General features: G+C 32.4%; 1 protein-coding gene across 2 annotated transcripts in view; it reads right to left on the bottom strand.

Annotated features, from left to right (window-relative positions):
* The window catches only part of LOC133618401 (phosphatidylinositol 4-phosphate 5-kinase type-1 gamma-like), a 67,947-nt gene that overhangs the window by 2,614 nt on the left and 47,833 nt on the right, over positions 1–17,500 (bottom strand). For both annotated transcript variants that reach the window (XM_061978730.1, XM_061978732.2), the window contains 4 exons: positions 16,451–16,607; positions 16,306–16,380; positions 12,751–13,195; positions 5,886–5,960 (listed from right to left, as the gene is read on the bottom strand). In XM_061978730.1, coding sequence (XP_061834714.1) covers positions 5,886–5,960; positions 12,751–13,195; positions 16,306–16,380; positions 16,451–16,607 — 752 coding nt within the window. The remainder of the gene's footprint in view (positions 1–5,885; positions 5,961–12,750; positions 13,196–16,305; positions 16,381–16,450; positions 16,608–17,500) is intronic.

Raw genomic sequence — 17,500 nt, 5'->3', positions numbered from 1 at the left:
TTGAAATATTTTTGGGGGGGAGAAATGTTTCATATTTTGTGTGTTTGCCATAAAAAACAAACATTTATTTGAACAACAAGCACATAAAATAAACAAAAAATTAAAAAAATAAATAATAAATTCCAAACACATTTGACAGAATCTGGAGATTTAAGCATAGAATAATAATTTAAAACATAATAATATATGACTTCCATCCATCCATCCATTTTTTATTCCCTTTGGGGGCGCTGGAGCCTATCTCAGCTACAATCGGGCGGAAGGCGGGGTACACCCTGGACAAGTCGCCACCTCATCACAGTAATATATGACTTCTTTTTTTTTAACATTTTTATGCTTGGGACCCTTAAACTGTCATTGCTCAAAAATGAATAATGAATGTTGTTATGAATTATTTACCTATTTAAGGCTCCAATTACTTCACTTCAAATATTACACTTTGAAATATTTTCTTTCATATTTTGTGTGTTTGCCATAAAAAACCAAACATTTCTTTGGACAAAAAGCACATAAAATAAACAAACAAACAAAAAAAAACATTAAATAAATTCCAAGCAAATATTATTACAAATAAAAAAAAATAAAAGAGCAAAGAGGTGAAAAGTAACAAGAATAAGTTGCAATGTTGACTGAAATACCACAAAATGTTTATTTTTATTTTTTTTCATTAAAACTGTCATTGCTCAAAAATGAATAATGATATAATATATAATAATAACTATTTAGGCTCACATTATTTCACTTCAAATATTACACTTTGAAATATTTTTTGGGGGGGAGAAATGTTTCATATTTTGTGTGTTTGCCATAAAAAAACAAACATTTCTTTGAACAAAAAGCACATAAAATAAACAAAAAATAAATAATAAATTCCAAACACATTTGACAGAATCTGGAGATTTAAGCATAGAATAATAATTTAAAAAATAATAATATATGACTTTTTAATCATGTGGTATCACTTACACTTTGCATGTAATCATGTGATATCACTTATACTTTGCATGCAATCATGTGATATCACTTACACTTTGCATGTAGTCATGTGATATCACTTACACTTTGCATGTAATCATGTGATATCACTTATACTTTGCATGTAATCATGTGATATCACTTACACTTTGCATGTTATCATGTGATATCACTTATACTTTGCATGTAATCATGTGATATCACTTATACTTTGCATGTAATTGTGTGATATCACTTACACTTTGCATGTAATCATGTGATATCACTTATACTTTGCATGTAATCATGTGATATCACTTATACTTTGCATGTAATCATGTGATATCACTTATACTTTGCATGCAATATCACTTATACTTTGCATGCAATCATGTGGTATCACTTACACTTTGCATGTAATCATGTGATATCACTTATACTTGGGATATAATCATGTGATATCACTTATACTTTGCATGTAATCATGTGATATCACTTATACTTTGCATGTAATCATGTGATATCACTTACACTTTGCATGTAATCATGTGATATCGCTTACACTTTGCATGCAATCATGTGATATCACTTAGACTTTGCATGTAATCATGTGATATCACTTATACTTTGCATGTAATCATGTGATATCACTTACACTTTGCATGTAATCATGTGATATCACTTATACTTTGCATGTAATCATGTGATATCACTTATACTTTGCATGTTATCATGTGATATCACTTAGACTTTGCATGTAATCATGTAATTTCACTTACACTTTGCATGCAATCATGTGATATCCCTTACACTTTGCATGTAATCATGTGATATCACTTAGACTTTGCATGTAATCATGTGATATCACTTACACTTTGCATGTAATCATGTGATATCACTTAGACTTTGCATGTAATCATGTGATATCACTTACACTTTGCATGTAATCATGTGATATCACTTATACTTTGCATGTAATCATGTGATATCACTTATACTTTGCATGTAATCATGTGATATCACTTATACTTTGCATGTAATCATGTGATATCACTTATACTTTGCATGTAATCATGTGATATCACTTATACTTTGCATGTAATCATGTGGTATCACTTAGACTTTGCATATAATCATGTGATATCACTTACACTTTGCATGTAATCAAGTGATATCACTTAAACTTTGCATGTAATCATGTGATATCACTTATACTTTGCATGTAATCGTGTGATATCACGTGTTAGTGCGTGCAGCTTGATCAACACGTGAGGTTAAAGCCATCACTAATGAGCTTGGTCAGCTCCTGTGTGCTGAAAGCCACTAAAGGTCGATACAAGCCAACACATCCAAACTCTGCCACCTAAATCTTGTCATGATGGCCTCCAGAAGTGAACGTTTAAGACTCACAGAGCGTGTAAATGCTGAGAGTTGCTGACACTTGGCTGTAGGAAGCTGCATCCGGAAAGTATTCACAGCATCTCGTCGTGGAATAAATTCATGTTTCCCTCCAAATTCGACACATAATAAATACCCCATAATGACAAGGTTAGAAGTCTAATACTTGTTAATATTTATAATAACAATATCACTAATACTTGTTAATATTTATAATAACAATATCACTAATACTTGTTAATATTTATAATAACAATATCACTAATACTTGTTAATATAAATAATTGCAATATCAATAATACTTGTTAATATTTATAATAACAATATCACTAATACTTGTTAATATTTACAATAACAATATCACTAATACTTGTTAATATAAATAATTGCAATATCACTAATACTTGTTAATATTTAGAATAACAATATCACTAATACTTGTTAATATTTATGATAACAATATCACTAATACTTGTTAATATTTATAATAACAATATCACTAATACTTGTTAATATTTATAATAACAATATCACTAATACTTGTTAATTTTTATAATAACAATATCACTAATACTTGTTAATATAAATAATTGCAATATCAATAATACTTGTTAATAATTATAATAATAATATCATTAATACTTGCTAATATTTATAATAACAATATCACTAATACTTGTTAATATTTATGATAACAATATCACTAATACTTGTTAATATTTATAATAACAATATCACTAATAATTGTTAATATTTATAACAATATCACTAATACTTGTTTATATAAATAATTGCAATATCAATAATACTTGTTAATATTTATAATAACAATATCACGAATACTTGTTGATTTTTATAATTGCAATATCACTAATACTTGCTAATATTTGTTAATATTTATAATAACAACATCAGTAATATGTGTTAATATTTATAATAACAATATCACTAATGCTTGTTAATATTTATAATAACAATATCACTAATACTTGTTCATATTTATAATAACAATATCACTAATACTTGTTAATATTTATAATAACAATATCACTAATACTTGTTAATATTTATAATAACAATATCACTAATACTTGTTAATATTTATAATAACAATATCACTAATACTTGTTAATATTTATAATAACAATATCACTAATACTTGTTAATATTTATAATTGCAATATCACTGATTCTTGTTAATATTTATAATAACAATATCACTAATACTTGTTAATATTTATAATAACAATATCACTAATACTTGTTAATATTTATAATTGCAATATCACTGATACTTGTTAATATTTATAATAACAATATCACTACTTGTTAATATTTATAATAACAATATCATTAATACTTGTTAATATTTATAATAACAATATCACTAATACCTGTTAATATTTATAATAACAATATCACTACTTGTTAATATTTATAGTAAAAATATCACTAATACTTGTTAATATTTATAATAACAATATCACTAATACCTGTTAATATTTATAATAACAATATCACTAATAATATTAATATTTATAATAATAATATCACTAATAATTGTTAATATTTATAATAACAATATCACTAATACCTGTTAATATTTATAATAACAATATCACTAATACTTGTTAATATTTATAATAACAATATCACTAATACTTGTTAATATTTATGATAACAATATCACTAATACTTGTTAATATTTATAATAACAGTATCACTAATACTTATTCATATTTATAATAACAATAGCAGTAATACTTGTTAATATTTATAATTGCAATATCACTAATACTTGTTAATATAAATAATTGCAATATCACTAATACTTGTTAATATTTATAATTGCAATATCACTAATACTTGTTAATATTTATAATAACAATATCACTAATACTTGTTAATATTTATAGTAACAATATCACTAATACTTGTTAATATTTATAATAACAATATCACTAATACCTGTTAATATTTATAATAACAATATCACTAATAATATTAATATTTATAATAATAATATCACTAATAATTGTTAATATTTATAATAACAATATCACTAATACCTGTTAATATTTATAATAACAATATCACTAATACTTGTTAATATTTATAATAACAATATCACTAATACTTGTTAATATTTATGATAACAATATCACTAATACTTGTTAATATTTATAATAACAGTATCACTAATACTTATTCATATTTATAATAACAATAGCAGTAATACTTGTTAATATTTATAATTGCAATATCACTAATACTTGTTAATATAAATAATTGCAATATCACTAATACTTGTTAATATTTATAATTGCAATATCACTAATACTTGTTAATATTTATAATAACAATATCACTACTTGTTAATATTTATAAAAACAATATCACTAATACTTGTTAATATTTATAATAACAATATCACTAATACTTGTTAATATTTATAAAAACAATATCACTAATACTTGTTAATATTTATAATAACAATATCACTAATACTTGTTAATATTTATAATTGCAATATCACTAATACTTGTTAATATTTATAATAACAATATCACTACTTGTTAATATTTATAATAACAATATCACTAATACTTGTTAATATTTATAATAACAATATCACTAATACTTGTTAATATTTATAATTGCAATATCACTGATACTTGTTAATATTTATAATAACAATATCACTACTTGTTAATATTTATAATAACAATATCACTAATACTTGTTAATATTTATAATAACAATGTCACTAATACTTGTTAATATTTCTGAAAACAATATCACTAATACTTGTTCATATTTATAATAACAATATCACTAATATTATGTAATAATGTACAGAGATATCCTGGATGAAGACGAACACTGCCTATCCAACCTGATGGAGGGAAATATGAATGCAGCAATGTACAGAGACATCCTGGATGAAAACCAACACTTCCCATCCAACCTGATGGAGGGAAAGATGAATGCAGCAATGTACAGAGACATCCTGGATGAAAACCAACACTTCCCATCCAACCTGATGGAGGGAAAGATGAATGCAGCAATGTACAGAGACATCCTGGATGAAAACCAACACTTCCCATCCAACCTGATGGAGGGAAAGATGAATGCAGCAATGTACAGAGACATCCTGGATGAAAACCAACATTCCTTTCGGGGGGTGCTGGAGCCTATCTCAGCTACAATCGGGCGGAAGGCGCACCTCGTCACAGGGCTAAACGTAGAGGTATTAAAAATAAACATACAGATACATCACAGTATGTTTATTTTTAATACCTATACTTGTCACATTGTCATTATGGGGTATTGTGTGTGGAATTTTGAGGACAAAAACATAGACTGTAACATAAGAAAATGTGAATACTTTCCGGATGCTGGATCTTCAATGCCCCGTCCCTCATTATTATTATTATTATTATGAGTGTCTCTCATCATTAATAAGTACACGCTTCTGGTCTTGCGAGCACTTCTGAAGATCCACCTCCAGACGAGTCCTGCTGGCGACTTACAGCGTAACTGGAGCAGGAGTTTAGCTTACGGCGGCCGAGAACCGGGGAGTACACCCAGTATCTGCCGTCTGCATACTGAGGACCACGGGCACACGCGAGGACCACGGCACACATGGAACGACATGGGAGAACATGCATCATGCAAGGAGCGCAGACATGGAAGGATGCTGTGATAGGTACACTATTAGAAATAAGGGTTCTAAAAGGGTTCTTCTACAAGGGCTGAGGTTCTAACTGGAACCATTTGCTTCTGAAAAACCCTTTCCCGAAGAAAGGGTTTTTCAAGGGTTCTTGGTAACGCTAATGGTTCCAGTAAGAACCATTTTGATCCAGAGAACCCTTTAAAACCCCTTTTCTGAATAAACCCCCTGTGTCAGGTCTAGATGTAACCCTTGAAACATGAAAGAGTTCTTTGTGGAACTCCCTGTGTGGGTTCTAGATGAAACCTTTGAAACATGAAAGGGTTCTTAGTGGAACTCCCTGCATGGGTCCTAGATGAAACCCTTGACAAACGAAAGGGTTCTTAGTGGAACTCCCTGTGTGGGTTCTAGATGAAACCCTTGAAATACGAAAGGGTTCTTAGTGGAACTCCCTGCGTGGGTTCTAGATGAAAGTCTTGAAATACAAAAGGGTTCTTAGTGGAACTCCCTGTGTGGGTTCTAGATGAAACCCTTGAAATTCGAAAGGGTTCTTAGTGGAACTCCCTGTGTGGGTTCTAGATGAAACCCTTGAAACATGAAAGGGTTCTTAGTGGAACTCCCTGCGTGGGTTCTTTGTATAACCTCTCATGGGGGGTTCTGGGTGGAACCTTACACACACAGTTCTAGGTAGAACCCTCCAAAAGGGTTCCAGGTGGAACCTTTATAAAAAGGTTCTACCTGGAGCCAAAAAGGGTTCTCCTATGAGGACGAGCCGAAGAACCTTATATGGTTCTACTTAGCACTTTTATTTCTAAGAGTGTATTGAAGTTAGCTTACAGAATAAACATGTCAATCAACCCATATGATTTTTGCTGTAATATTTTTGTTTTAAAAATTTGGGATTTTTTCTGTCAAAAAGTCGGGAATTGTTTCTGTCAAAAAGTCTGGATTTTTTTCAACAAAAAATCGGGGTTTTTTTCCGTCAAAAAGGAGGGATTTTTTTCTGTCTAAAAGTCGGGAATTGTTTCTGTCAAAAAGTCTGGATTTTTTTCCAGCAAAAAGTCTGGATTTTTTCTGTCTAAAAGTCTGGATTTTTTCCGTCAAAAAGTCTGGATTTTTTTCTGTTAAAAATTCTGGATTTTTTCTGTCAAAAAGTCGGGAATTGTTTCTGTCAAAAAGTCTGGAATTTTTTCAACAAAAAGTCGGGTTTTTTTCCGTCAAAAAGTAGGGATTTTTTTCTGTCTAAAAGTCGGGAATTGTTTCTGTCAAAAAGTCTGGATTTTTTTCCAGCAAAAAGTCTGGATTTTTTCCATCAAAATGTCTGAATTTTTTCTGTCTAAAAATCGGGATTTTTTCCGTCAAAAAGTCGGGATTTTTTCTGTTAAAAATTCTGTATTTTTTCTGTTAAAAATTCTGTATTTTTTCTGTTAAAAAGTCGATAATTGTTTCTGTCAAAAAGTCTGGGGTTTGTCCAAAAAAAAGTCGGGGGTTTTTCCAACAAAAAGTCGGGGGGTTTTCCGTCAAAAAGTAGAGATTTTTTTCTGTCTAAAAGGCGGGAGTTGTTTCTGTCAAAAAGTCTGGATTTTCTTCCAGCAAAAAGTCTGGATTTTTTCCGTCAAAAAGTCTGGATTTTTGTCTGTCTAAAAGTCGGGAAATGTTTCTGTCAAAAAGTCGGGTTTTTTTCCGTCAAAAAGTAGGGATTTTTTTCTGTCTAAAAGTCGGGAATTGTTTCTGTCAAAAAGTCTGGATTTTTTTCCAGCAAAAAGTCTGGATTTTTTCCATCAAAATGTCTGGATTTTTTCTGTCTAAAAATCGGGATTTTTTCCGTAAAAAAGTCTGGATTTTTTCTGTTAAAAATTCTGGATTTTTTCTGTTAAAAATTCTGTATTTTTTCTGTTAAAAATTCTGTATTTTTTCTGTTAAAAAGTCGATAATTGTTTCTGTCAAAAAGTCTGGGGTTTTTCCAACAAAAAGTCGGGGGTTTTTCCAACAAAAAGTCGGGGGGTTTTCCGTCAAAAAGTAGAGATTTTTTTCTGTCTAAAAGGCGGGAGTTGTTTCTGTCAAAAAGTCTGGATTTTCTTCCAGCAAAAAGTCTGGATTTTTTCCGTCAAAAAGTCTGGATTTTTGTCTGTCTAAAAGTCGGGAATTGTTTCTGTCAAAAAGTCGGGTTTTTTTCCGTCAAAAAGTAGGGATTTTTTTCTGTCTGAAAGTCGGGAATTGTTTCTGTCAAAAAGTCTGGATTTTTTTCCAGCAAAAAGTCTGGATTTTTTCCATCAAAATGTCTGAATTTTTTCTGTCTAAAAATCGGGATTTTTTCCGTCAAAAAGTCGGGATTTTTTCTGTTAAAAATTCTGTATTTTTTCTGTTAAAAATTCTGTATTTTTTCTGTTAAAAAGTCGATAATTGTTTCTGTCAAAAAGTCTGGGGTTTTTCCAACAAAAAGTCGGGGGTTTTTCCAACAAAAAGTCGGGGGGTTTTCCGTCAAAAAGTAGAGATTTTTTTCTGTCTAAAAGGCGGGAGTTGTTTCTGTCAAAAAGTCTGGATTTTCTTCCAGCAAAAAGTCTGGATTTTTTCCGTCAAAAAGTCTGGATTTTTGTCTGTCTAAAAGTCGGGAATTGTTTCTGTCAAAAAGTCGGGTTTTTTTCCGTCAAAAAGTAGGGATTTTTTTCTGTCTAAAAGTCGGGAATTGTTTCTGTCAAAAAGTCTGGATTTTTTTCCAGCAAAAAGTCTGGATTTTTTCCATCAAAATGTCTGGATTTTTTCTGTCTAAAAATCGGGATTTTTTCCGTCAAAAAGTCTGGATTTTTTCTGTTAAAAATTCTGGATTTTTTCTGTTAAAAATTCTGGATTTTTTCTGTTAAAAAGTCGATAATTGTTTCTGTCAAAAAGTCTGGATTTTTTCCAACAAAAAGTCGGGGGGTTTTCCGTCAAAAAGTAGAGATTTTTTTCTGTCTAAAAGGCGGGAGTTGTTTCTGTCAAAAAGTCTGGATTTTCTTCCAGCAAAAAGTCAAAAACTCGGGATTTTTACTGTCGAAAAGTCTAGATTTTTTCTGTTAAAAAGTCGGGAATTTTCTCCGCCAAAAAGTCTGGAATTTTTCTGTTAAAAAGTCTGGATTTTTTTCCGTCAAAAATGTTTTTAGAACCCCCTGTGTCAGGTCTAGATGAAACCCTTGAAACATGAAAGAGTTCTTTGTGGAACTCCCTGTGTGGGTTCTAGATGAAACCTTTGAAACATGAAAGGGTTCTTAGTGGAACTCCCTGCATGGGTTCTAGATGAAACCCTTGACAAACGAAAGGGTTCTTAGTGGAACTCCCTGTGTGGGTTCTAGATGAAACCCTTGAAATACGAAAGGGTTCTTAGTGGAACTCCCTGCGTGGGTTCTAGATGAAAGTCTTGAAATACAAAAGGGTTCTTAGTGGAACTCCCTGTGTGGGTTTTAGATGAAACCCTTGAAATACGAAAGGGTTCTTAGTGGAACTCCCTGTGTGGGTTCTAGATGAAACCCTTGAAACATGAAAGGGTTCTTAGTGGAACTCCCTGCGTGGTTTCTTTGTAGAACCTCTCATGGGGGGTTCTGGGTGGAACCTTACACACACAGTTCTAGGTAGAACCCTCCAAAAGGGTTCCAGGTGGAACCTTTATAAAAAGGTTCTACCTGGAGCCAAAAAGGGTTCTCCTATGAGGACGAGCCGAAGAACCTTATATGGTTCTACTTAGCACTTTTATTTCTAAGAGTGTATAAACACGCCACGCTGTGCCAGGAAAGAGAAGTAGCTGTTTTTTTTTTTTTTGCTGATGCATTCAAAAGGACGACCGCTGGCAGAAAGTCCCATAAGTGCGTACCAGGAAGCCCTCATAACTCTACCACGCTGTCCTGGCTGGACCACTGCAGAAACAACAAAGATGGACGGCGGCGTGCTCACTAATTACAAGCTGGTGAGGTGTGAACGCTACAATGCTGACGTTGGAAGTGAAATGCTGACGGAATGTAGCACGAATGTAAGAATAGTTGGAATGTTGAAGAGTTTGAATTGACAGGAAAACCGGGAATTGGTTTTGGAACTTGGGAAAGTGTTAGTTGTCTGTGTGATCGGGTTTTATTTTTGGACTTTTTGTGCACTTTTGTTTTGTTTTGTCACCATAGTTACCCATTAGTTTCACCTGTCATGTCACGCACCTGTTGTTAATCATGTCCATAAGTATTTAAGTTCATTCATTTTCTGTTGTTCGTCCTGACGACCTCACACCACATTTATGCTCTGTCCATTTTTTCATGTCCATGTTCACGCTGCTCCTTTTTTGTCCATGCCAAGTAAGTTTTCTTTATTCAAGCCATAGTTTGCAAGTTTTGTTTAATTGTTCATAGTTTATTCTCCGCCACTGTGCGCCCCTTTTGTTTGATCTTTTTTTGTATTTATAGTTAATAAATAAATCATGTACCTTAATTCCCGTCTCGCCCGTGCCAACTTTCCGTTGCATCCTGGAAAAGCACACACCCAGGACCAAGTCATGACAGTATGAACAATTAAACAAAACTTGCAAACTATGGCTTGAATAAGGAAAACTTACTTGGCATGGACAAAAAAGGAGCAGCGTGAACATGGACATGAAAAAATGGACAGAGCATAAATGTGGTGTGAGGTCGTCAGGACGAACAACAGAAAATGAATGAACTTAAATACTTATGGACATGATTAACAACAGGTGCGTGACTCAAAACAGGTGCGTGGCATGACAGGTGAAACTAATGGGTAACTATGGTGACAAAACAAAACAAAAGTGCACAAAAAGTCCAAAAATAAAACCCGATCACACAGACATGACAGGATGAGTGGAATGTGTTGATGTTGGAATGCTTTGAATAGCTTGAAAAATGTGGGAATTGTGCAACATAGAAGAATAATGACAATAATAAACATGTTTCATGTACACCAAGATTTTTGGTGCAAATAAAGCCAATAATGATATTTTTTGTGGTCCCCTTTATTTAGAAAAGTATCGAAATACATTTTGGTACTGGTACCAAAATATAGGTATCAGGACAACCCTAGTAAACACATTCTCTTTCAGTAAGCACGGTCTTGTTGATCATCCTTTTTTGCCGGTGCGTCAAAGTCTAGTATCAGTTTTGTTGTGGCAGATCTTTGCTCAATTATGTTCTAATATTTGGCGGGCCGGATTAAAAGACCAACGGGCCGGATGTGGCCCGCGGGCCATAGTTTACCCATTCCTAATTTAGAATAAATTTACAGGGAGCAGGGAAGCGAGGAAGCAGCAGACCACCCCACACAGGAAGTCATCCACTATAAATAGTTTGTCTGTGTTAGCACTTATAATAACAATATCACTAATACTTGTTAGTATTTATAATAACAATATCAATCATTCTTGTTAATATTTATAATAACAATATCACTAATACTTGTTAATATTTATAATAACATTGTCACTAATTATTGTTGATATTCATGATAACAATATCACTAATCCTTGTTAATATTTATAATAACAATATCACTAATACTTGTTAATATTTATAATAACAATATCACTAATACTTGTTAATATTTATAATAACATTATCACTAATACTTGTTAATATTTATAATAACAATATCACTAATACTTGTTAATATTTATAATAACAATATCACTAATACTTGTTAATATTTATAATAACAATATCACTAATACTTGTTAACATTTATAATAACAATACCACTAATACTTATTCATATTTATAATAACAATATCACTAATACTTGTTAATATTTATAATAACACTGTCACTAATACTTGTTAATATTCATAATAACAATGTAACTAATACTTGTTAATATTTATAATAACAATATCACTAATACTTGTAGATATTTATAATAACAATATCACTAATATTTGTTAATATTTATAATAACAATATCACTAATACTTGTTAATATTCATAATAACAATATCACTAATACTTGTTAATATTTATAATAACAATATCACTAATTATTGTTAATATTTATAATAAAAATATCACTAATACTTGTTAATATTTATAATAACAATATCACTAATACTTGTTAATATTTATAATAACAATATCACTAATTCTTGTTGATATTCTTAATAACAATATCACTAATACTTGTTAATATTTATAATAACAATATCACTAATATTTGTTAATATTTATAATAACAATATCACTAATAGTTGTTAATATTTAAAATAAGAAAATCACTAATATTTGTTAATATTTATAATAACAATATCACTAATACTTGTTAATATTTATAATAACAATATCACTAATACTTGTTAATATTTATAAGAACAATATCACTAATACTTGTTAATATTTATAATAACAATATCACTAATACTTGTTAATATTTATAATAACAATGTCACTAATACTTGTTAATATTTATAATAACAATGTCACTAATACTTGCTAATATTCAAGTCACAAAATGTTAATTGAGTATTGTTGGTGCTTTTTGGAATGATTATTTATTGGGTTTTATGGGTGAAAAAGAGGAGCTCCTATTGACTTTGCTGTAAGGGGACTTTTATTTATTTGTATTTAATATTTAGAATGCATTAGAAAAAAATCATGTATTTCATAATGATTGTGAACGATAGGACACATTCCAACCAAAAGTGCAGTTCCCCTTCAACAGAATGTGCTCATGTTACGTTGTCACGAGAGAAAGACAAAGACTGGACTTACAAAGTAGATATCAGACACCTGCACCTCCCCGTCCAGTGAGTTGTGGCTGCTGGACTTAGACATCTGGTTGATGGAGTCCTGCCGGGCCGGAGGACTGCTGGGGGGAGTGGCAGCGAGATGAGGGGAGGACTGAGACGGTGCAGGACAGATGGGGGTGAAGGCGGAGGAGGGCGGCACGGTCGCCACATTGCGGGCCGAGGGGGTCACGGTGGTTGGTGTCGGGTGAAGGACCGTGTGGGTGTGGGGGGAGCTGAGGGCTTTGGTGGACGGGCGGATGGAACTGGAAAGCGTGGAGGAGGACTGGCGAGCTGATGGAGCAGTGGTGGGAGGAAGGGTGGATGAGGAATGTGCAGATGAAGGACTGAGAGGAGGAGGAATGAAGCTGGGCTGATTGTCAGCTGGCGAGGGCGTCCTCTGTGTGAGCTCCGTGCTGGCCGGGATTTGACTGTGGGAAGCAACGGAAAAAAGACAGACTTTTAGACAGAAAAAATACTGACTTTTTGACGGAAAAAAGACAGACTTGACATAAACAATTCCCGACTTTATACAGAAAAAATCCAGAATTTTTAACAGAAAAATCCACACTTTTTAACAGAAAAAATCCAGACTTTTTAACAGAAAAAAATGCAGATTTTTTGAAAGAAAAAATCCAGATTTTTAGACATAAAAAATCCTGATTTTTAGACATAAAAAATCCTGATTTTTAGACATAAAAAAATCCCGATTTTTAGACAGAAAAAAATCCTGATTTTTAGACGGAAAAAATCCAGATTTTTTGACGGAAAAAATCCAGATTTTTTGACGGAAAATATCCAGATTTTTTGACGGAATAAATCCAGATTTTTTGACGGAAGAAATCCAGATTTTTTGACGGAAAAAATCCAGATTTTTTGACGGAAAAAATCCAGATTTTTAGACTGAAAAAAATCCAAATTTTTAGACTGAAAAAATCCCAATTTTTTCACAGAAAAAATCCCGATTTTTTTGACGAAAAAAAATCCCAATTTTTTGACGGAAAAAATCCCAATTTTTTGACCAAACAAATCCTGACAATTTGGCGGGAAAAAATCCTGATTTTTAGACAGAAATGAATCCAGACTTTTTGACGGAAATAATGACGATTTTTAGACGTAAAAAATCCAGATTTTTTGCTGGAAAAAAATCCAGACTTTTTGACAGAAACAATTACCGACTTTTTGACAGAAAAATACGGAATTTTAATTGAAAAAATCCCGACTTTTAGACGGTAAAAATCCCAATTTTTAAACAGAAAATATCCCAATTTTTTGACAAAGAAAAATCCAGACTTTTTAACAGAAAAAATCCAGATTTTTTGACGGAAAAATAATATTGATTTTTAGACGGAAAAAATCCCAATTTGTTGACAAAAAATAATTCCCGACTTTTTGACATAAACATTTTTTACTTTCTAACAGAAAAAATACAGTCTTTGAAACAGAAAACATCCCGATTTCTTGACGGAAAAAAATCAACATTTTTTAACAGAAAAAAATCCCAATTTTTTGACAGAAAAAAATCTTGATTATTGGACAGAAAAAAATCACGATTTTTTGACAGAAATAATCCCGATTTGTTGACAGAAAAAATCCCGATTGGTTGACGGAAAAAATTCTCGACTTTTTGACCAAAAAAATTCCCTACTTTTTAACAGAAAAAAATCCCGACTTTTAGACGGACAAAATCCCGATTTTTAGACCAAAAAATATCTGAACTTTTAGACAAAAAAAAAATCCAGACTTTAAAAAAAAAAAATCACAACTTTGTGACGGAAAAAATCCTGACATTTAGACAGAAAAAATCACGACTTTTTACATGAAAAATTCCCGACTTTTAGACATAAAAAATAACAACTTTTTGACATAAGACTTTTTAACAGAAAAAATACAGACATTTCAACAGAAAAAATCCTGACTTTTTAACAGAAACAAATCCAAATTTTTAGACTGAAAAAATCTAGACTTTTTGACAGAAAAAATCTCGACTTTTTAACAGACAAAATGCAGACTTTTTGACAGAGAAAATTCCCGACTTTTTAACAGAAAAATTCCTGACTTTTTGGCAGTAAAAATCCTGACTTTTTGACGAAAAAAATCCTGAGTTTCTGACAGAAAAAATCCCGACTTTTTGACAGAAACAATTCCCGACTTTTAGACAGAAAAAATCCCGACTTTTTAACAAAAATAAATCCCAACTTTTTAACAGAAAAAAATCCCGACTTCTAGACGGAAAAAAATCCAGAGTTTTTGCTGGAAAAAATCCAGACTTTTTGACAGAAACAATTCTCGACTTTTTGACAGAAAAAATCCCGAATTTTCAACAGAAAAAATCCCGACTTTTAGACGGAAAAAATTATGACTTTTAGACCCAAAAACAATCCTAACTTTTTGACAAAAAAAAATTCCTGACTTTCTAACAGAAAAAATCACGACTTTTTGACGGAAAAAATCCAGAGTTTTTAAAAGAAAAATTCCAGACTTTTTGGCAGAGAAAATTCCCGACTTTTTAAGAGAAAAAAATCCAGACTTTTCGACAGTAAAAATCCTGACTTTTTGACGAAAAAAATAAAAAAAATTTGACAGAAAAAATCCTGACTTTTTGACAGAAACAATTCCTGACTTTTAGACGGACAAAAATCCAGACTTTTTGACGAAAAAAATCCAGACTTTTTGCTGGAAAAAAATCCAGACTTTTTGCTGGAAAAAAATCCAGACTTTTTGACAGAAACAAATCCCGCCTTTTAGACAGAAAAAAATCTCTACTTTTTGACGGAAAAAACCCTGACTTTTTGTTGGAAAAAATCCCGACTTTTTGACAGAAACAATTCCCGCCTTTTTAACAGAAAAAATCCAGAATTTTTAACAGAAAAAATCCCGACTTTTTGACAGAAACAATTCCCGCCTTTTTAACAGAAAAAATCCAGAATTTTTAACAGAAAAAATCCCGACTTTTTGACGGAAAAAATCCAGACTTTTTGACGGAAAAAATCCCGACTTTTTGCTGGAAAAAAATCCAGACTTCTTGACAGAAACAATTCCCGACTTTTAGACAGAAAAAAATCCCTACTTTTTGACGGAAAAAAACCCGACTTTTTGTTGAAAAAAATCCAGACTTTTTGACAGAAACAATTCCCGACTTTTTGACAGAAAAAATCCAGAATTTTTAACAGAAAAAAAATCCAGACTTTTTGACGGAAAAAATCCTTACTTTTAGACAGAAAAAATCCCGACTTTTTGACGGAAAAAATCCCGATTTTTTGCTGGAAAAAAACCCAACCTTTTGACAAAAACAATTCCCGACTTTAAGACAGAAAAAAATCCCTCCTTTTTGACGGAAAAAACCCCCGATTTTTTGTTGAAAAAAATCCATACTTTTTGACAGAAACAATTCCCGACTTTTTGACAGAAAAAATCCCGAATTTTTAACAGAAAAAAATCCCAACTTTTTGATGGAAAAAATCCAGACATTTAGACAGAAAAAATCCAGACTTTTAGACGGAAACAAAGACAGTTTCATGACCGTATATCGTACATGTACCTGAGCTCCACCTCCACCGTTATAGTGTCCTGCTTCTTCTCGTGAACTTCAACTACCTCTTTGTGGCACCTAGAACTACAAGGTGACACATAAAGTTAATCGTCTTCCACTTTTTCTTCGAAGCTTCAGTTTTTCTTGCCCTCACTTGGACATATATGGTGGGAGCATTTGTCTCCGGCTGCGCGGGTGCTCGGGTGTATCGAAGGGCGTGGCGGGTGAGGAGCTGTCGGAGGAGAGCGTGGTGGCGATGGAAGCGGTGGTGGCGTCTTCAAAGGAGGGAGGCGTGCAAGGCGGCTCTCGCCCTGATTGTATAAATAGATCATGTCATGGCAGAAGAAGACATCATTGAAGAACTAAGATACACTATATTGCCAAAAGTAATTGGCCACCCATCCTAATGATGAGAATCAGGTGTACTAATCACTTGGCCCGGCCACAGGTGTATACAATCCAGCACTTAGGCATGGAGACTGTTTCTACAAACATTTGTGAAAGAATGGGCCGCAACCTTGTGGACAGCCTTCCCAGAAGAGTTGTAGCTGTAATAGCTGCAAAAGGTCATATTGAACCCTATGGGTTAGGAATGGGATGGCATGTCAAGTTCATATGTGAGTCAAGGCAGGTGGCCTATTGCATGGACATCTCCTCTATATCTCCGCTAAAACGTGCTAGAAAACCAGTTTCTTTTCAGAGTACTGCGGCAAAAGCCAAGCAAGAGTTGAGAAATAACAGTCGAGCCTCTGATGGATCATCTTGGCACAGCCAGAGCGAGCACGTCGCTCTCTTTTATTTCTCCAGCTTAGATTCTCCCAGCGATTGCAGCGCTGCTGCTGCTGATGACTGCTGGGGAAGGCATGGAAATTTATGCAGACGAGGCAAAAACCTGAAAAGATTGCCATGTCCGGCACTCTCGTTACTGAGCCGGATTAAAAAAAAAAAAAAACAGCCCCGGAGAAAGGGCTCGGTTTAAGTAAGGCGAAGGTGACGGGAATAATGAGGATTTAAGGTTGCAGGTTTGAGCACAGCAGCACATTTGCATGTTGGGGAGATGCAGCACAGATATTTCCAATCTTTTCACCTCATTTGATGTTGTTGACTTGTTATACCTTCAATAACGGTCATGACGGGGGACTGAAATACAGATGTAAGATACTAACATTGACTTGTCAAGAGAAATGGTGTGCTTGAAGCTCAT

This window comes from Nerophis lumbriciformis, linkage group LG19 (genome assembly GCF_033978685.3).
Source record: "Nerophis lumbriciformis linkage group LG19, RoL_Nlum_v2.1, whole genome shotgun sequence".
NCBI lineage: Eukaryota > Metazoa > Chordata > Actinopteri > Syngnathiformes > Syngnathidae > Nerophis > Nerophis lumbriciformis.
Note: the sequence above shows the minus strand (reverse complement) of the source record. Positions and strands in the feature narration are given on the sequence as shown.